This window comes from Pleurodeles waltl, chromosome 2_2, assembly GCF_031143425.1.
Source record: "Pleurodeles waltl isolate 20211129_DDA chromosome 2_2, aPleWal1.hap1.20221129, whole genome shotgun sequence".
Lineage (NCBI taxonomy): Eukaryota > Metazoa > Chordata > Amphibia > Caudata > Salamandridae > Pleurodeles > Pleurodeles waltl.
In genome coordinates, this window is record NC_090439.1 from 1,159,702,601 (window position 1) to 1,159,723,522 (window position 20,922).

At 48.7% G+C, this 20,922-nt stretch overlaps 1 protein-coding gene across 1 annotated transcript in view; it reads left to right on the top strand.

Annotated features, from left to right (window-relative positions):
• The window catches only part of LOC138282995 (E3 ubiquitin-protein ligase TRIM39-like), a 34,481-nt gene extending 13,778 nt beyond the window's left edge, over positions 1-20,703 (top strand). Inside the window, exons 2-6 of the mRNA XM_069221089.1 lie at positions 2,195-2,290; positions 5,196-5,426; positions 9,969-9,991; positions 11,746-11,864; positions 19,789-20,703. Coding sequence (XP_069077190.1) covers positions 2,195-2,290; positions 5,196-5,426; positions 9,969-9,991; positions 11,746-11,864; positions 19,789-20,297 — 978 coding nt within the window. The 3' untranslated portion in view covers positions 20,298-20,703. The remainder of the gene's footprint in view (positions 1-2,194; positions 2,291-5,195; positions 5,427-9,968; positions 9,992-11,745; positions 11,865-19,788) is intronic.
• The last annotated feature ends 219 nt before the right edge of the window (positions 20,704-20,922 follow it).

The following is a 20,922-nucleotide window of genomic DNA, read 5'->3' on the forward strand; positions in this document are numbered from 1 at the left end:
CACTACTTTTCTGTTTACTTACCTGATTTTGGTTTGTGTGTATATTTTGTGTATATTACTTACCTCCTAAGGGAGTATATCCTCTCATATACTTTTGGCATATTGTCACTAAAATAAAGTACCTTTATTTTTAGTAACTCTGAGTATTGTGTTTTCTTATGATATAGTGCTAAGTGATATAAGTGGTATAGTAGGAGCTTTGCATGTCTCCTAGTTCACCCTAAGCTGATCTGCTATAGCTACCTCTATCAGCCTAAACTGCTAGAACACCTCTAATCTACCAATAAGGGATAACTGGACCTGGCACAAGGTGTAACTACCACAAGGAACCCACTATAAGCCAGGCCTGCCTCCTACAATTTGCAACAAACATAATAACATATATCATATCTACAGCTGGTACTTGCGGTCTGGAGATGTGTGGTTGGTACTTATGATCTAGTTATCTACGGCTGGATATGTGTGGTCTGGTATTTACAGTCTGGAGATTTGTGGCTGGTACTTATAATCTCGTAATCTATGGCTGGTGCTTAAAGTCAGGAGATGTGTGGCTAGTACTTACGGTCTGAAGAAATGTAGCTAGTACTTATGATCTAGTAATCTATGGCTAGTACTTACGGTCTGGAGATGTGTGGCTGGTACTTACGATCTAGTTATCTACGTCTGGTACTTAAGGTCTGGACATGTGTGGCTGGTACTTACGGTGTGGAGATGTGTGGGTGGTACTTTTGATCTAGTAATCTATGGCTAGTACTTACGGTCTGGAGATGTGTGGCTGGTACTTAAGGTCAGGAGATGTGTGGCTGGTACTTATGATCTAGTTATCTACGGCTGGTACTTACGGTCTGAAGATGTGTGGCTGGTACTTACGGTCAGGAGATGTGTGGCCGGTACTTATGATCTAGTTATCTACAGCTGGTACTTGTGGTCTGGAGATGTGTGGCTGGTACTTACAATCTAGTAATCTACGGTTGGTGCTTAAAGTCAGGAGATGTGTGGCTTGTAGTTAAGGTCAGGAGATGTGTGGCTGGTATTTATGATCTAGTAATCTACGGCTGGTGTTTACGATCTGGATATGTGTGGCTGGTACTTATGATCTAGTTATCTACGTCTGATACTTAAGGTCTGGACATGTGTGGCTGGTACTTACGGTGTGGAAATGTGTGGCTGGTACTTATGATCTAGTAATCTACAGCTGTTGCTTAAGGTCAGGAAATGTGTGGCTGGTACTTACGGTCAGGAGATGTGAGGCTGGTACTTATGATCTAGTAATCTACGGCTGGTACTTAAGGTCAGGAGATGTGTGGCTGGTACTTATGATCTAGTAATCTACGGCTGGTGCTTAAGGTCAGGAAATGTGTGGCTGGTGCTTATGGTCTGGAGATGTGTGGCTGGTACTTATGATCTAGTAATTAAGGTCAGGAGATGTGTGGCTGGTGCTTATGGTCTGGAGATGTGTGGCTGGTATTTATGATCTAGTAATCTACGGCTAGTGCTTAAGGTCATGAAATGTGTGGCTGGTACTTATGGTCTGGAGATGTGTGGCTGGTACTTATGATCAAGTAATCTACAGCTGTTGCTTAAGGTCAGGAAATGTGTGGCTGGTACTTACGGTCAGGAGATGTGAGGCTGGTACTTATGATCTAGTAATCTACGGCTGGTACTTAAGGTCAGGAGATGTGTGGCTGGTACTTATGATCTAGTAATCTACGGCTGGTGCTTAAGGTCAGGAAATGTGTGGCTGGTGCTTATGGTCTGGAGATGTGTGGCTGGTACTTATGATCTAGTAATTAAGGTCAGGAGATGTGTGGCTGGTGCTTATGGTCTGGAGATGTGTGGCTGGTATTTATGATCTAGTAATCTACGGCTAGTGCTTAAGGTCATGAAATGTGTGGCTGGTACTTATGGTCTGGAGATGTGTGGCTGGTACTTATGGTCTGGAGATGTGTGGCTGGTAATTATGATCTAGTAATCTACAGCTGGTGCTTACGATCTGGATATGTGCGGTTGGTAGTTATTTTCCGGGTGAGGGTGACTGACATTTCCAGTCTGGGTAGGTGTTGATGAAACGTCAAGAGATGTGTGACTGGTGTTTACAATCTGGATAAATTTGGATGGTGCTGTAGTGATTATTATTGTATGAACTTCACTTTACACATCTACATTTGACACTTTTGTACTTTGCTCTCTGCAGGTGAAGCTCCAGCACTGGCTGCAACCTCTGAGGAAAGAGATGAGACATATTCTGGAGTCTAAGCTCAGAAAAGAGGAAGAGTGTAACACATTGAGGGTGAGTGGCAGCCAGGGGTCCTGTGCAGGTAAAGATCTGTCATTGTGTATGTGCAGCTCTCTGCATGCGCCGGTCTAGGTTAGAGAAGCAGAGAGGCCAATGGTTGACCCTCCAGCCTGGGTCTCACCCCCACCAGGTAAATATACTAATGGGAGAGTCACTGGAGAACCTCCCAACCTTCAGTTACTAATCACATGGTTACACAGTCTTTGTCAGAGGGTGTATGCACAGATCATAGTCATCTGGCTGTGGGTGTGTGCCTCTATATCTGTGCATTTGTCTGTTGATTTCTCTGTGTGCACAGACTATGAGAGTGCACACACCCGTGTGCGTGTGTTTTGGCTGATCTCTCCCTATGAGCGTTTGTGTGTCTATCTGTAGATCTGTGCATGTGCATGCTCTGGTGTGCAGGAATGTGTGGCTATATGCATGCATGTGTGAGTGTATGCATATGTGAGGTTGTAAGTGCATTCGTGCGGCTGTTTTTGAGTTTCTGCATGCATTTGGCCATGTGCGTTTGTGCTGTTACTTTGCAGTTATAATCTGAACCACCAAGAAACGTGAAGTTGATCCCAGAACTTGTCTGTCACACAGTCGAGGCGTATTTAATATCAACATGGGACTAGCCTCATATGTGCTGGAACTAAAGTTGGAATAGTAAATTACTATATTTTGGCATTTTGGTGTGCCGTATTGTAGTTGAGATTATTGCTTTTTGGGGGTTGAGTTTGTGGCCTGGAGCCTTGGGATGGTGCGGGCGAGTTTTAGTATTCCCTGTGGATATGGAATGTAACTCTTTGGGTAGGAGATTATGGTGGTCATTATGACATTGGCGGTCCTGCCCTGCTCCCTGGTAGCCCTGCACCATTTCTGGGTGGCCACGCCACTCATGATCCACGAGATGACGCTGACTGAGGCTGTTGCATCGTGTGTTCAAGGAATCAAACAGATGGTAGGTAATAAGCCAAATCCCATGCTGGTACACCCCGCCTCAGAGTCTCAAAGCTGAGGGATGTGTGGGCTGGGCACTGCTAAGCACAGTGGGGTCTGGGTGATTGGGTGGTGTACAGCTGTGTGGTGGAAAGTGGATGTGTAGGTCACAGCTGAGAGAGGGCTGAGTGACTGTGCAGTGTATAGCTGAGATGGGGCTGTGTACAGTGCACACCCCGTTGGGGTTCAGTGTGTGGTGCATCACACAGCTCATTAGTCTGTGGGTTTGTGCGCTCTTTCATTGCACAGCTCACTGGGGGAGGTGGGTGGTCAGTGCACAGCTCAGTGAGAAATGTTGTACAGTGCTCAGTGGTGGTTTGTGTGTGTGGGCAGTGCACAGCTCAGAGGTGGTTTGTGTGTGTGAGCAGTGCAGAGCTCAGAGGCGGTTTGTGTGTGTGAGCAGTGAACAGCTCAGCGGTTTGTGTGTGTGGGCAGTGGACAGCTCAGCGGTTTGTGTGTGTGGGCAGTGCACCGCTTAGAGGTGGATTGTGTGTGTGAGCAGTGTAGAGCTCAGAGGCGGTTTGTGCGTGTGAGCAGTGCACAGCTCAGTGGTTTGTGTTTGTGGGCAGTGCAGAGCACAGGTGGTTTGTGTGTGTGAGCAGTGCACAGCTCCGCAGTTTGTATGTGTGGGCAGTGGACAGCTCAGCGGTTTGTGTGTGTGGGCAGTGCAGAGCTCAGCGGTTTGTGTGTGTGTGGGCAGTGCAGAGCTCAGTGGTGGTTTGTGTGTGTGAGCAGTGAACAGCTCAGCGGTTTGTATGTGTGGGCAGTGGACAGCTCAGCGGTTTGTGTGTGGGCAGTGCAGAGCTCAGCGGTTTGTATGTGTGGGCAGTGGACAGCTCAGCGGTTTGTGTGTGTGAGCAGTGCACAGCTCAGCGGTTTGTATGTGTGGGCAGTGGACAGCTCAGCAGTTTGTGTGTGTGGGCAGTGCAGAGCTCAGCGGTTTGTGTGTGTGTGGGCAGTGCAGAGCTCAGTGGTGGTTTGTGTGTGTTGGCCTTGCAGAGCTCAAAGGTGGTTTGTGTGTGTGAGAAGCGCACAGCTCAGCGGTTTGTGTGTGTGGGCAGTGCACAGCTTAGCCGTTTGTGTGTGTGGGCAGTGCACAGCTTAGCGGTTTGTGTGTGTGTGGGCAGTGCACAGCTCAGTGGGAGGGTACATTGGTGGGCAGCGCACAGCGCAGTGGGGGGGTTGTGTACAGTCAGGTTGATGAACTGTGTTTGGCGCGTCTGAGAGGCTGTGCCCTGTGAGGCTTGTATTTTAATTGTATTTCTGGCTCTCCTGTGGCTGGTCCCATTCTGAGAACATTTAGGGAGGAATAAACAGAACAGAAAGGATGTGTTCAGCAGGTGTCGCCAGAGATGACAGAGCCTGACTGGATTCATGGAATTAACACGAGCCCTGGTGGGAGCCCCGCGGGGACCTGCTTGCGTATGTAGGGTTTGGTGGTGTAAGTGTGTATTGGATTAGTGTGCTTCAGTATTTGCATCCCTACTCTCAAGGTAATTGGCCATTAGAATTCCTTGATCAATACTGAACATGCAACAGATTTGCATCTGCCCATCTGTATTTACATCTTAGTCTAACAGTCGTGTCACTGTAGTCTCCAGACATCCCCCTCATCCCCAACCCAGAGATCGCTGATTCTCTGCAGTTCATCCTTCCGACCAGTGGGTGGACTCGTGGGAGCCGAGAACAAAGGAGAGGATCGGTAGCAAGAGTCTGCAGTTGAAGAAAACACTTTTTTCTTGCTTAGCTTAGCACCTCCTGTGCCCCCTAATATAGCACCCGTCATTATTTTGGTTTCTGTCAGAATGCCTTGTGCCCACTGCCATCCCTCACCCACCTTTGCATGCACCCTAATGTTAGCGGCGCTCATTGACAGCATCCCAGGATCTAACCATCATTGCTTTGATGTTGACAGAACAAGGTGAGAGCTGAGAAGCAGAAAATTGCATCTGAGATTGAAAACCTGCGCAAACTCCTGAGTCGTAAAGAGCAGACACTGTACGAGAGACTGGAGGAGATGGAGAGGACAGTTACCATGGTAGAAAATGCAAATATCTCCAAACTGTCCAATCAAATCACTTCTTTCAATGCCCTGATAACAGATCTAGAGAAGAAATGCAGGGAGCCAGCGTTGGACCTCCTGAAGGTGAGACACCACTTAGTAAATACAAGACAACACAGAAGTGATACACTCATATTGTGTGTGATGCGTTGAATGTAAGTGGCGAACATGCATGATCAACATACAGGGTTAATTTACAGTGACCTCCTGTAATCTGACAAGTTAACAAATTATATAAACAAGTTAAACTAACAGCAAATTCTTCTGGTCTGAGAACCCGATGCAGTGTACAGACTGATTCAGTACGGAGGAGCCTTCTTGTGTACTGAAAGTCCAACACATTGTAAGGAATATGGGTCATGTAACCCCATTCAGAATATCAGACTGTTCCGTGTCAGACGCCCTCTTTGTGACTATCACAGGCTGGTGTGTGTCATGTGTTTCGTTTCCGAGTATCGGACTGTGCTGTCATGTTACCAGATGCAGAATATCAGATTTAGCTCTGTCCTCTGATCCATTGAGAAAATCAAAATGTATAGGCTGCTTCCAGCAGAAAACCAATCTCATTTATGGGGTACAGAAAGCAGAGGAGGGGTATCACATGACTGCCTTCTTACAGTCCTTTCTGCCGAAAACTGTGGACATCCAGTTTGCTGCCCCTCAGGAAAAACATTGGCCACTCAGACTGTGCCCTCAAAGTGCCCCACCTCTTCCCAGGCCAAGGCAATGACAGCAGCTTACCCGGGCACAACCAAGGACGAATCATCTTGCTAGTGGTTAAAAAACATAAAGGTCCCTCCCTTGGTGGCCAACAGATTCAGCCTTGTGCGGACTGCTCCAGTGACACAGTGTGAGGAATACCTGGCCCTGAGGCCAAGGCTCCAGCAGCACAATGTGAAGTGTGGCCCTCTCGATCATGCCATGATGCTTTTACCTAACAATAATATGACATCAGTATGTTAGGATGCGGATGACCGCTCAGATTCTCAGGGATCACATGTCATCTCGCCAATGAAGACAGAACACCGCTGGTCTCAGGGGGTAGAAACGTTGCATGAAAAAAAATAAGAGAACAACATTGCTCCACATGACACACCACACCACAGGAAATCAGACAAAGCCGCCTTAAGAACTGGTAGAAACTTTGATGTGGAACAGAGACAAGTCCTGCCCCCTTAGGACAGGAAATGTCACAAAGTAGTTGGTAGAACGACTTTGACTGCCAACTGCTTCATCCCGGGGTTCAACGTGAGAATTGTAATAACATATGTTTATTGTGTAATTCTTGAACGTAGGTGCTTAAAAGGTTCTCCATACCTGGGTTTGTTCCTGAAGTATGTCACTTGTTGTTTGTTGTTATATAGTCCACAAGCTGGCGCCCATTTTGAAGAAACCCCTGAACCTGGCCTACATAGTATTCACACCATTCAGGGCTGTAGGACGTGCCTATGCTAGCCCGTGGGGGTCGGGCGTCTGCAGCACCCGCCCCCCATGTAATACACGGTATACAAGCAAAACAGCCGGGCTAGCCCATCGTCCCCGTACCGTCTGCTACACATCTTGAGGTGAGATCCCAGGATGGCCTCCTTGGCGGATGGGGAGGGAGGCGCGGCTTGCAGGTTAAAGGTTACGGTCTTCTAGGGCGGGGTATGGCTTGCTCCTCTGGTGGCCCCCGAGGTTACTGCTCTTCTCTGGCCCCGGGCAGTACATTGGCCTCTTTTCATAGCTCCCCACCCCACTGCGACAGTGCTGTGTGCACACCGTGGGTAGACACACACCTGCCACATGGCACTACTCCTTTGCTGTGACGTTATGTGGCCTCCACCCCAGCAAGGACCTTTCCAACCATCACTTAACTGTCCCATCGGCCCTAGATGAGCTATGCCCGTGTGCTTGTGCCCCATATTCCAGTTACAACCGAGAGAGGAGTAACTTGTGATTCATGTAACCTGAGACCACCAGGGCTGAGTCCTCACAAACCCAACAGGCATCATGGAGGCTCTCCTGTCCTTGTAGGACATCCTCTACAAGGCCTCCCACACAACAGATCATGAAGCAGAGAATACATTGTGGTGGCTTAACCTGAGCCACATAGCAACCTCCCCCCCCCCCCCCCCGGGCCCTGATGTCCTTTCTTTTTTATCCACCTTTATAGACGGAGAATCATTGATTCTCTTCTCGGCTTTCTTTAGGTGCATTTTGTTGCTCTATGTACACACAAGAAGGGACGAGGTACAACACCTCAACAGTCCTCCCAAACTCTAACCTTACACACACAAAAGAGATGAGGAGGTAAAAATCAAAGATTAACACGCTCCCTGGGGCCCCATATATTGGATAAAAGTGCCCTCACCCACTGAGGCATACTTCATCACAGGGCATGTTCTACCACCCCCTGGGTAACCGGCACTAGGGGTGGAGCAATGAGATCTTTCAGTTTCAAAAACACTCAAAGGGATCCACCGTCCAATCTCTCAATAAAACTACCTTAGAAGTATCCCTGATAATTAATTCTGGGTCACCTAGGTTGGGTTAAAAACACTCAGTGAGATGGTCTTGGGGTATCATCGCCCTATCATCTCTCTACACTCTCAACATGTTTCGACCAATCTATTGCCACTTAGGCTTTACGCATGTTCCTTAGCATAAGCCATGCTGCTTAACGCCACAGCTACCCAGGGCTGGGCTCGGTTCAATAAACAAAACCTACTGATCCTAAAGGGGTTGGTAAGTGTATTACACACTGAGGTCGCACAACCGCACCATATAATACACCCCATTGCCGCTCGTTGAGTTGTACTTGCTCTCTGTAGTATTTAACGGTCTAGCAAACCTAGGTGGTCATTCTGACCCTGGCGGTCTTTGACCGCCAGGGCGGAGGACCGCGGGAGCACCGCCGACAGGCCGGCGGTGCTCCAATGGGGATTCCGACCGCGGCGGTAAAGCCGCGGTCGGACCGGCACCACTGGCGGGGTCCCGCCAGTGTACCGCGGCCCCATTGAATCCTCCGCGGCGGCGCAGCTTGCTGCACCGCCGCGGGGATTCCGACCCCCCCTACCACCATCCAGATCCCGGCGGTCGGACCGCCGAGATCCGGATGGCGGTAGGGGGGGTCGCGGGGCCCCTGGGGGCCCCTGCAGTGCCCATGCCACTGGCATGGGCATTGCAGGGGCCCCCGTAAGAGGGCCCCTACATGTATTTCACTGTCTGCTGCGCAGACAGTGAAATACGCGACGGGTGCAACTGCACCCGTCGCACAGCTTCCACTCCGCCGGCTCGATTCCGAGCCGGCTTCATCGTGGAAGCCTCTTTCCCGCTGGGCTGGCTGGCGGTCTGAAGGCGACCGCCCGCCAGCCCAGCGGGAAAGTCAGAATTACCGCCGCGGTCTTTCGACCGCGGAACGGTAACCTGACGGCGGGACTTTGGCGGGCGGCCTCCGCCGCCCGCCAAGGTCAGAATGAGGGCCCTAATGTCATAATAATAATCAAAAGGGAGTTGATTAAAATATTTTTAATAACTGGTCTTTTTAGTGCATAGTCCGAAATGCCATTATTGGCAATAAACAAATATATGAAATCAACAAACATTGAGTTGTTACTTAAATGTAATTCTGCCTTGTATGCCTGAATGGCGCCTGCGTCCACCCTTCCTGGAAGGCGTTATTCATGCGTCCATCAAGGGCTACCTGTTTTATACATTCCACTGTGTTGGAATGAGGCGGATCAATAGAAGAGCAGAGACAGGGTTTCTATTGGCTCCTCTGTGACGTCACAATGTACCAGGCTGATTTCAATTTAGATTTGTTCCATGTTCACCTTTAGTGTTAGTTATTGTAGTCAGTACCTCACAGCTGCTGATGGCATATTTACTAAATGTGAGCATGTGTGATGGTTTCTTGTGATATGTCTTATATTGCTTTTGGCCTTTCTTTTCCTATATTTTTTGCTTTTGATTTCTAGTTCACTTGGATCTTATGAAATAATGGGTAAAATGGTTTAGAGTTAATTTCTATTTCGGCAGATGTATTTATATAAAAGGTTTAATTTGTATGTAAGTGTTCAGTTGTATATAATTGGGCCTGATGTTTTACAAAATATTTAAAAATTGTTCGCTGAATATAGAGCTGCAGCAGAATTAGTGTGAATAAGTTCATGGCTCTTTACCTGCCCTGGTTTTTCTGCGATGGCTGCTCTAATGTTGGAGTGTTTTTGTACCTTTCTCTTAGTGTCATGTGACACCATTCAAAATATCAGACTGTCATGTAATCTAGATTAGAATATTACAGACTGTAATGTATTCCCATTTATAGTATCACACAGTGCTCCAACATGTGACACCATGCAGAATATCACAGATTATAATGCCACCGCCTGATTCAGAATTTAAAACCTCCACTACCTTGTGGTGCCATTTGGAATATCACAAGCTGTGTTGCGTCACGTGACCCTGTTCAGAGCGCCACAGACTGTGTTGAAGTGTGAGATCAGCATCCTAGTGTCTCCTGGATTGAGATACTTGCATGTGTTTAGTTTCACTTGAATTTCACAACTTATACCTAAACTTCTGCCAGAGTTTAACATCTGTTGTGTAAACTGATATCCTTCTGCCTGTTCTTCTGTTTTGCAGGATGTTAGAAGTGCCCTGGACAGGTAAGGTTGGTTTATTGTCCTCCTCTCAGTGTGTAAGAAGCAGGTCTGGCTGCAGTGTGGAGATGTCAGTACTGAGCTCACACAGATCCACTCAGCAGTACTACCTAATACAATTATTATACGTAGACCACCTCATAGCTACTCACTCGTCTTTCAAAAGCTCCAAACACTGTTGAGGCCCGTCTGCTTGTTCTCAAAACATCCGCACAGTCTTTTTTCATTTTGAGAAGCTATAGTTGAGTTCTCAGAGTACGACCTCCTAACTGTGGTAAACTCCCAATTTTAGGAAAATACCACATGAGCCCGGAAACATTTATGGTGGTATGATTGCCTAAGACACGTGTGACGCACTGCACGTCAGTCTGTTCCAGTCACAGTGAGTGCGTGAAAAGTTCAGTGTTAATTAGAATGAGTGTGTGTGGAGTGCAGCACTTGTTGAAAAATGAGACAAGATACAATGAGCATGGATTGCGTCAGTATCCTTCAGTGTCAAAAAGATCGACATAAAGGAACGGCACTTGTTCAAGTGCGATGCCCTGCGTGTAGTAGAACACTCGGCACGGAAAGGGGCTTGTACCTGTCTGTGAGTCCCAGTGTCTTGTACTTGTCCAAAATGTAGGGATAAATTAAACCAGTTGTCATTCTGAAAAAAGTGCACTTCATAGTTTCTTCCCCATTTCGCTCCTTGTCTCAGATTTAGGGGGTCATTCCGACCCCGGCGGTCCTTGACCGCCGGGGCCAGGGTCGGCGGGAGCACCGCCAACAGGCTGGCGGTGCTCCTGAGGGCATTCTGACCGCGGCGGTATGGCCGCGGTCAGAACCGGAAAACCGGCGGTGTCCCGCCGGTTTTCCGCTGCCCTGAGGAATCCCCCATGGCGGCGCAGCTTGCTGCGCCGCCATGGGGGATTCCGACCACCTCACCGCCATCCTGTTCCTGGCGGTTTCGACCGCCAGGAACAGGATGGCGGTGAGGGGTGTCGTGGGGCCCCTGGCATGGGCACTGCAGGGGCCCCCGTAAGAGGGCCCCACTTTGAATTTCAGTGTCTGCTTAGCAGACACTGAAATTCGCGACGGGTGCTACTGCACCCGTCGCACACCTTCCACTCCGCCGGCTCCATTCGGAGCCGGCTTCCTCGTAGAAGGGTGTTTCCCACTGGGCTGGCGGGCGGCCTTTTGGCGGTCGCCCGCCAGCCCAGTGGGAAACCCAGAATGACCGCCGCTTAGTTCCTTTAATGCATATTTTGATTTCCCTGTGTTAGACCTGGCATCCTTGGCTTGGTTTCCCCTGTCTTTTTTCCTCTGCTTCCTGTGTCTTTGACTGTGTGCTGGACTCAGTTTTGCTGGTTGTGGTGCTTTGGGCACTTTACCCCTGCTGACCAGTGCTAAAGTGCAAGTGCTCTCTGTGTAAACTGTATGTGTAGTTGGCTTTCCATGATTAGCATATTTGATTTACTAGTAAGTGCCTAGTAAAGTGCACTAGGGGTGCCCAGGGCCTGTAAATCACATGCTACTAGTCGGCCTGCAGCACTGGTTGTGCCACCCACCTGAGTAGCCCTGTAAACATGGCTCAGACCTGCCACTGTACTGTCTGTGTTCAGTTTTAAACTGCCAGTTCGACCTGGCAAGTGTACCCCAAGGAGGCCAAGTCTAACATCGTGTAATTACAGTATTTTATTTCCTATAGCAGGGTGTTCCTGCTGTTCCTGTAGCCTCGGAGTGTTCTATAACGCTAAAATGATTTGTGTGTCCTTCAGGTGTAAGAAGGTGAAGTTTCAGGGCCCAGAGCAGGAAATGAAGAAAAGAATAGAAAAAGGAACAAATATTGGAGTTGTGAAAATTCAGAAACCAGAAGAGGATATAAAGAAATATAAAGGTAAATAGACTTGAGCCTCTGATGTGTGTGTGAGTGTGCGCGTGTGGTTAAAATGAGTGTATTTGTGTATTAGGAGCCAGTGTAGTTCCCCGTGGTGTGGTGTGATGTTACTTGTGTGTAGGAAGCTGAGGATGAGTTTGTCTGCCAAGTTTTGGATGGTTTGTAGTCTTAGTGAGTTGTGTGGTGATAAATGTGCAGAGGGTGTTCCGGTAGTCTAACTTGTGGGTGACTAGGGCGTGAGTGATGGTTTTTATAGTGTGTTTGTGTAGCCATTTGAAGATCTCCCTCAGCATCGTCAGGATGTGGAAGCAGGATGCTAATAGAGGACCTGAACATCCTCAATCCGTGACTCGGTGACGGAGGCAGTGGTACAGTGACATAGGGCCTGATTTAGACCTTGGCAGTAACGGTCCCACCGTAGAGTTTTCGACTAAAACCCCATCCGCCACCATAACGGTCCACCTACCGGATGTAGATGTTGGTGGTCCCATATGCAAGAGGCACATTCGTCCTGCCAAGAAACTCCAACCTTCTTGACAGTGCCATCAGTAATAGTGGCTGACAGCGGAACTCCAGTCCCATTTCCCACTGTGCAGAGTTGGATGTACCTTACCACCAAGCAAAAAGTAGCAGTCCAACCTTGTGGGAGGCTGGCCTGGTTTGTAGTGGGTACCTAAGGTACTTACACCTTATACCAGGTCCAGTTATCCCTTATTAGTGAAATGTAGACAGTGTCTAGAAGCCAGGCTCTCTAGGGGTTGTGTGGATGAGCAGCCAAGGCCTAACTAGGAGACATGCAAAGCTCATACAATACCACTGTGGTCACACAGTACTCACACACATGAAGGAAAATACTCAGTGTTACAAAAATAAAGGTACTTTATTTTGGTGACACAAATGCCAAAAATACCTTAGAGACTTTACTCCCTTAGGAGGTAAGTAATATACACAGTATATACACTAGAATAGCTGTAAAAAGAGTTAGAAAACAGTACAAATTGTGAAAATCACAATAGTTAAAAATGGGCCTGGAGGAACACAAACCATATACTAATATAGTGGAATGCAAAAGTCGGTTTCTCACCTAGGCAAGTGTAGTGTGTAGAGGGGCGCTGGGAGTATTAGAAAACACCAAAGGTGAGTAATAGAACCCACCCCAGAGCCCAGGAAAGCAGGAGTATATCACAGTAACTTTCCTAAACGCACAAGAACACAAGAAAGAAGATTATGCACGAACCCGAAGAGAAGATTGCAAGACACAAACGATGGACTCCTGTAACTGAAGACCTGTGGAAGAAGGGGACCAAGTCCAAGAAGCACTGAAGAGTCCACGGAGAACAGGAGCCCTGCTAACCCGGATGAAGGTGCAAAAGAAGAACCACCGGTGAAGAACAGTCAGTACTTCACCCAAAAAGATGGATGCGGGTTTATGGTTGGTGCAGATGATGTCCCACGCCGGATGGATGATTGCAGTCTGGTTTGCGTCACTGGATTCCGCCAACAAGCCTTGGCACACGCAAAGCTGGCGGTTAGTGGAAAATGTCACTGCCCGGGACCAGAAGTGACCTGCTGGACTCTACCCAGGAGGGGGAGGCAGAGGGAGCTCTCAGAAACTCAGAGAGCCCTCAGAAGACCAGGCAGCGCACACAGGAGTCCCACAACACAGGGACAACGAAGGTGCAAATGGAGGCCCACGCAGCACTACACAAATAGATCCCACGCCGCCGGAGAACCACGCAGGAGGCTGCGCATCCCAGGAAGGAGTGTTGGGAGCCGGAGCTGCACGATGCACAAAGAACTTCGTGGAAGGATGCCAACAAGCCCTGGCAACTGCAAAACACGAGGTGCACGGGGCTACTGTCTTGTTTGGGGAGGCAAACTCTTACCGCCACCAAAGTTGGACGGTTGAACGTCTGGACCGTCGTGACCACTTTAGTCCACCACCTGTATTGCTGGATACACGCACTTCTTCAGGCGAGGGGACCCACGTCACCGGTCGTCCCAGAGGGTTGCCTGCTGAAGCAGGGAAGTGACTCCTTCACTTCAAGGGAGAGTACTTCATTCTTCTGGCGCAGGCTGAAGACAGGCAGTCCTCGGAGGATGCACAACCAGAAAACAGTTGCAGTTGCTGGCAGGAGCTGAAGATACTATATTGCAGAAGTCGTCTTTGCTTCTTTGTTGCAGTTTGTAGAGTTTGTGGAGGGGCCAGATGCAGTTTCTTTGGTAAGAAGGTGAAGTAAATGATGCAGAGGATTCCTGCTGGAGTCATGCAATCCGAGTCTGATGAAACAGCCAGAGTAGAGACCCTAAATAGCCCTGAAAGGGGGATTGGTCAGCTACACAGGTAAGCACCTGTCAGGGGAGGACTCTGACGTCACCTGCTGACAGCTGGCCACTCGTATGCTCCCAGAATGCATCTGGAATCCAAGATGGAAAAACCCTGGGTCACTCTGGAGGAGCTCTGAGCAACACCCTTGGGGTAGTGATGGACAGGGGAGTAGTTACTCCCCTTTTCCTTTGTCCAGTTTCGCACCAGAGCAGGGACTGGGGGGTGTTCCCTGAACCGATGTGGACTGGATTATGCGAGTAGGGCACCATCTGTGCCCTTACAATCATTTCCAGAGGCTCTGGGAGGCTACCCCTCCCATGCCTGTAACACCCATTTCCAAGGGGAGAGGGTGTAGCATCCCTCTCCCAAAGGAAATCCTTTGTTCTGCCTTCCCGGGCTTGAGCTGCTCATGCAACAGGAGGACAGAAACCTGTCTGTGAGGTGACAGCAGCTGGGGTTGCCTTGAAAACCTCAGAAGGCTGTAATGGCAGTACTGGGGCTGCTCTAAGGAGGCCCCAGAGTGCATGGAATCGAACAACCAATGCTTGCAAAAGCCTTGGGGGTATGATTCCAACATATTTGATACCAAACATGGCCATATTCGGAATTACCATTGTGAAGCTGTACATAGGAAGTGACCTATCTATAGCGCACGCTTAAAATGGCGTCCCTGCACTCACCTAGTCCAGGAAAATGGTCCTGGACGACATGGGGGCACCTCTGCTAGTGCAGGGGTGCCCTCACACACAGGTACTCTGCACCCTGCCTTCAGGATTGGAAGGCCTGACATATGGGTGACTTATAAGTGACCTGGTGCAGTGTAACTGGCAGTGAAAGGGTGCATGCACCATTCCACACAGGCTGCAATGGCAGTCCTGTAAACACCTTTGCATGGGCTCCCTATGGGTGGCAGAAGAAATGCTGCAACCCATAGGGATCCCCTGGAACACCAATGCCCTGGGTACCTAAGTACCATATGCTAGGGACTTATAAGGGGTGACTAATATGCCAATTTTGGGTGAAATACTGTGTTACTAGTATGCAGTGACAACATTTAGGGGAGAGAGAGCATAAGCACTGGGGTCTTGGTTAGCAGGATCCCAGTGAGACAATCAAACACACTGACATCAGGCAGAAATTTGGGGTAACTTGACAACAAGAGGGTACTTTCCCACCACCCTCCATACTTGAGTTGGTGCATTGGGGGGGTGGGGGGATGGGAATGAGGTAAATAAATTACCTTTTACTCCAAATCCAGTTCTGGTTTCGATTGGACAGGACTTCCGTCGCTGGTGCCATGGACCCACGGAGAAAAAGCAACCCTTCTCCCCCGTTTCCCCCACCCCCAGTGACTGTCTCGAAGGTAGGCATTGCCAGTGTACATTGGGTAGGCACTGGACATGAGGTGGGGGATCACTACAGGCATATACATATCACGTGCAGGCTTCCTTCACTCTGAACATGTCCATGAGATGCAGAAGTACAAGCATCCCTCAATCTGAACATGTCTGAGTTGCAGTAGAGCATACTTCTGTCACTCTAAACATGTCGATGAAAGCAGACGTGCAAGCTTCCCTCACTCTGAACATGTCCATGAGATGCAGAAGTGCAAGCTTCCCTCACTCTGAACATGTCCATGAGATGCAGAAGTACAAGCTTCCCTCACTGTGAACGTGTCCATGAGATGCAGATGTGCAAGCTTCTCTCACTCTGAACATGTGCATGAGATGCAGAAGTGCAAGCTTCCCTTAGTTCAAATAGTTCACACATGCAGAATACACGCTTCAGTTACTCAGAATCCATCCAGGACATGCAGGGTGAATGCGTTCCTCACTCAGAACTGGTCTAATTCATTAAAAAGTGCAAACTTTCCACACTTTGAGCATGCACACACATGCAGGTGTGCAGCCTTCCTTCACTCAGAATAGGTCATACATATGCATTTGGCTTAACCAGTCAACCAAGATCACTGACAAAAAAGGGACCTTGCAATTTCCCCGCTGATAACTTTCATTTGAACTTAATTCAAAATTGGAGAAGTTTTCTGTATGAGACGAAGCCCCCACCTAGACCACCACAGTGTGAGGCGTTGAATGGTTGGGAACGTGCTGCACATGCAAAGAGTAAGGAAAAGCATCAGGACAAAGATAAAAGGACAGTTCATAGTTGGATGGATACTAAGTGGGATGCCGAGCTGCAGGTGTGGAGAAGGGATATGGTTGAGGAAGTTACATCGTGCCCTGTATTGACAAATGATAAGTCCAAGAACAAGAACGCTCAAGGAGGAATGGATACTGATGCTCAGAATGAAACAAATTCCGATAGTGACTAGTGATTATTTTCTGGAGGGTTTGATGTAATTCCATTCACCTCCCTAATATATAATCCAGCCTGTGGATGGAGGTTCCCTAGGTTACGGCAATAATGCGAATGCACCAGTAAACCCCACTCTAACTCACACAGGGGGAGCTACCCCGACAGCCCCAGGTGGGACTGCCCCGACTCAGGACCTGTCACAGTGGAAGCCACCTATCACTACAGCTTCAATCGTGCCCATCCCAGCAATGTCTACGGCCATGACGGCGACCGACCCTCTTGCGACTGCTTCGATGTAAATGGCCCGGTCCTGGTAGTTTCAGTAGCTACTGCTGGCGTGTCTGCTGCCACTACTGTTCCCACGACACAGAACTCGCAGGTAGCTGTATGAATCCTAATCGGCTAACAGGAGTTCCCCCCCCACAGAACAGACTTCAGTGTTCACAACTCCAATTGCTTAGGATGCTACTGGGTTCTTGAATTTAGGAGCAATGCCCCGAATGGAGGAAGGGTCCTCAGAAGGTGGATCCACAGAAGAGGTGGATGATACCCTGATAATTCGATCATATTTAAGACCGCTAGATATTCCCAGGTTGGTTGTGGAATTTGATAAGCTCATTAAGGGCAACTTGGATTTAGAATATATAGGCAGGTTAGGAAAACCTGTCATGGTCTGGTTGGTCCTGGTGCAATTCAGCAGAATTGCCATTGTAATGCAGCATACGCTGCAATAGCAAAGAACGCTCTCTGCTCCTGTACGGTGCGAAGATGGGGGTTACCCAAACCGTGCGAGTAGACCAGGAGCATTGCAAGCTTGGTTTGTGCACTAACCCCTTTTTGGGGATAAAGCCCAAAAATATCCAACTCCTCTAGTGAGGTGGGAGTTCACCGGTATGCCCTAGATTTAGGTCCTAGAGCACCTCCATGCTTCTTCAGAAATTGTTGGGCACAAAAATGTGTTAAAAGCAAAATTTGCACAAGAAAGTAAACATCCAAAAAGAGATGGACATAGTCAATCGTCCAAAAATTGGCTTTATCGATTCTGCATCCAACATTGCCAGTGAGTGGGCTGGACTAAATTGTGGGGCTGCCAAGAGAGTACGCCATATGTGCTGGCTGCTGCACATGCCCACTCTCAGGTTGGCCTACCCTAATATGGTCATTTCACTGCTCAGACTGTGGTTGCAAAGGTACACGATGACTGCCATCATCGTTTCCCTCAGAATTGCTGGAAGACAAGCCGTCGGATAGAACTTCGCTGACTGAAAAATCACTTCCAGGTTCTGCTGCATTTTCCTCTCCCCTAAATACTGTCTCGGTATCTGATCCGGCCTTAGAGCTGTCCTCCGTTACTCGAGTTAGGGCCTGGGCACTAGTCATCCACTGAGACGCGAACTACGGTGACTGGCTAACACCTCCCAGCTGACGCACTGTCCCACATAGAAGGCAGAATTATTGTTCACATCAGTTGGTGTGTGTGTGTCTGTGAGATGTGTGCAACAATAAATAAATAAATAAAGACTGGTCTTTCTAGTTGAAGCTGCAGGTTCTCCAAAAACACAAAAAAGACACAATATTACGTCACCTTGCCACATACCCAATGCCACAGCATACTTTTGGCCGACACTCATGTGAAAGGGGGCAAACAAAACACATTCTAACAACAAGCAGCAATGTCATTGGTGGAGCCTCTTATGATGTCATCGATGATGATATGTGTAAGGTTATACACAGCACAAGTGGGTTGCCTGAGTTATGTGCAAAAATTGCAAATTTGAGTGGTTTTACACGTTTGAGTCAGAACCATAACTCTGTTTCTGAAGACATTTGTGAGCTCGTGCCTCCTACATTAACTAATATTTACTAAACTATGGCATCTAGTGCAGTGTTTGCTCGAGTGCAGTGTTCCATATAGTACTTTGTTCTTGCTAATGCTATGTTGTGTACTGTACTACCTAGTACAGTGTGCCCTCCAGGGCCATGTGCTGCCCTTGCAGTGTACCTTTGAATAGAGTGTGATACCTCGTACAGCACACTGCGATCCTTGCAGAACCGTGCAGTCTAGTATGATTCATTACAGTGTGCTCCTTCCAGATAAGAGCTGTCTAGTGCAGTTTTCAGTACTGTGCGATCCTTCCAGGTGGGTGCTGTATAGTGACTATATTGTATCTCATGCCGTGTACAATACAGCCTGCCCCTTCAAGATAGATGCTGTCTAGTGCTGTTTAAAGTACAGTGTGCTCTGTCCAGATAGGTGTTCTCTTGTGCAGTACAGTGCACTCTTCCAGGTGAGTGCTGTGTAGTTCAGCTCACTCTTTATGGATACGTGCTGTCTAGTGCAGTGCACGGTACTCTATTTAAGCTCCTTTGAGTTGGGTGCAGGCTAGTACAGTACAGTGTGCTGCTTCCATATGGGTTCTGTTCTGTGCAGTAGAGTCCTTCCAGGTAAGTGCTGTAAGTGCAGTATATTGTAAAGTATGGTGTGCTCCTTTGAGACAGGTGCTGTGGAGTGCAGTGTAAAGTACAGTGTGGGCATTTGAAATGGGTGCTTTCTACTGCAGTGTGCAGTATGGTGTGGCCCTTCCAGATAGAGGCGGTGTCTGGTAGAGTGTACAGTGTAATGTACATCTCTAGATACAATACAGTGTGCTCCTTCTAAGTAGTTGCTGGATAGTACAGTATATTGCACTTCTTCCAGGGAGGTGCTGTATAGTGCAGTATATTGTACAGTAGATGTGCCCCTTTTAGATATGTGCTGAGTAGGGCAGTGTAAAGTACAATGAGGGCTTTTGTGACAGGCGCTGTCCAGTGCAGTGTAAAGTACAATCTGCCCATTCTAGGTAACTGCGTATAGTGTGGTATTTTGCACAGTATAGTGCACTTCTTCCAGGTAAGTGCTGTATAGTGCAGTATATTGTGCTCCTTTCAGTTTGGTGCTGTTTATTGCATTGCAGAGTGAAGTGTGCTCCTTGCTACGTGCTGTGTAGTGCAGTATATTGTACAGTTCAGTGTGCTCCTTCCTACGTGCTGTGTAGTGCAGTATATTGTACAGTTCAGTGTGCTCCTTTCTACGTGCTGTGTAGTGCAGTATATTGTACCGTTCAGTCGTCCTTTCTGGTAGGCGCTGTGTACTGCTTTACGTGATATCTGGTGCAGTGTAAAGTACAGTGCACCCTTTCTGGATAGTTTTGCCTCATGTTAGTTACCTGAAAATAAACAATAACAATTATACCCTTTATTTGGGCATTAAATCTCTAATTCTGACTCTCTTCTCTGCAGTGATGGTGACTCTGGATCCAGAAACAGCGCATCCTCGGCTCCTCCTGTCTGAGGGTCGGAAACGTGTGAGAATCTCAAACTACACATCGTGTCTTCCTGACACCCCCAAGAGAATCCGCTGCAGTGATCCCTGTGTGCTGGGGAAGGGGGGGTTCACCTCAGGCAGACATTACTGGGAGCTGCAGCTGCCGCAGGAGGGGGAGTGGGCTGTGGGGGTCGCAGCAGAGTCTGTGGACAGGAAGGGATCCATCAAATGGTCTCCTAAGGTGGGAGTCTGGGCTGTGCAGGGGTGCAATGGTCAGTACTGGACTCGCACCAACCCTGACACCCCTCTGTCCCCTTGTGAGGAACCCCTGATACTGGGGGTGTATCTGGACTACGAGGGGGGGCTGGTGTCCCTGTACAATGCGGACTCCATGGAGCTTCTCTACACTTTCCAAGAGACTGCCTTCACAGAGAGACTCTTCCCGTTCTTCTGTCCCATCAGGGGAGAGCTGAGGCTGGTGTAGGAGCTGCAGCCCCTCCCCCCCCCCCCCCCAGGAGCAGAGCTGAGGCTGGTGTAGGAGCTGCAACCCCCCCCCCCCAGGAGCAGAGCTGAGGCTGGTGTAGGAGCTGCAGCCCCCACCCCCAAGGAGCAGAGCTTAGGCTGGTGTAGGAGCTGCAACCCCCCCCCCCCCCCAGGAGCAGAGCTGAGGCTGGTGTAGGAGCTGCAGCCCCTCCCCCCAAGGAGCAGAGCTGAGGCTGGTGTAGGAGCTGCAGCCCCCACCCCCAAGGAGCAGAGCTGAGGCTGGTGTAGGAGCTGCAGCCTTCCCCCACCCTACCTTAATCCACCCCCTTCCCTAGAAAGCACCTGCCAAGTATCACGCAAATTACCATATTTTTGCAATAAAATATATCTTTCATGCATATATCTAACTTTTGGCTGTAAACCTCCTCTGTTACAATTTATATACATTGTATCTGACACACGTCCAGAAACAACATCAAAGTGTCTCTGCAGAATCTCACAATCTCTGAGCTGCAGTTCCAGAAGGGCTGGTTTTGCAGAGTCGGCGTGGGACAGTTTTTTGGCTGTTTGTGGCCTCTTGTACAGACTGCTCGGGACGTTTGTTTTACTGTTGATGTCCCTTTGCC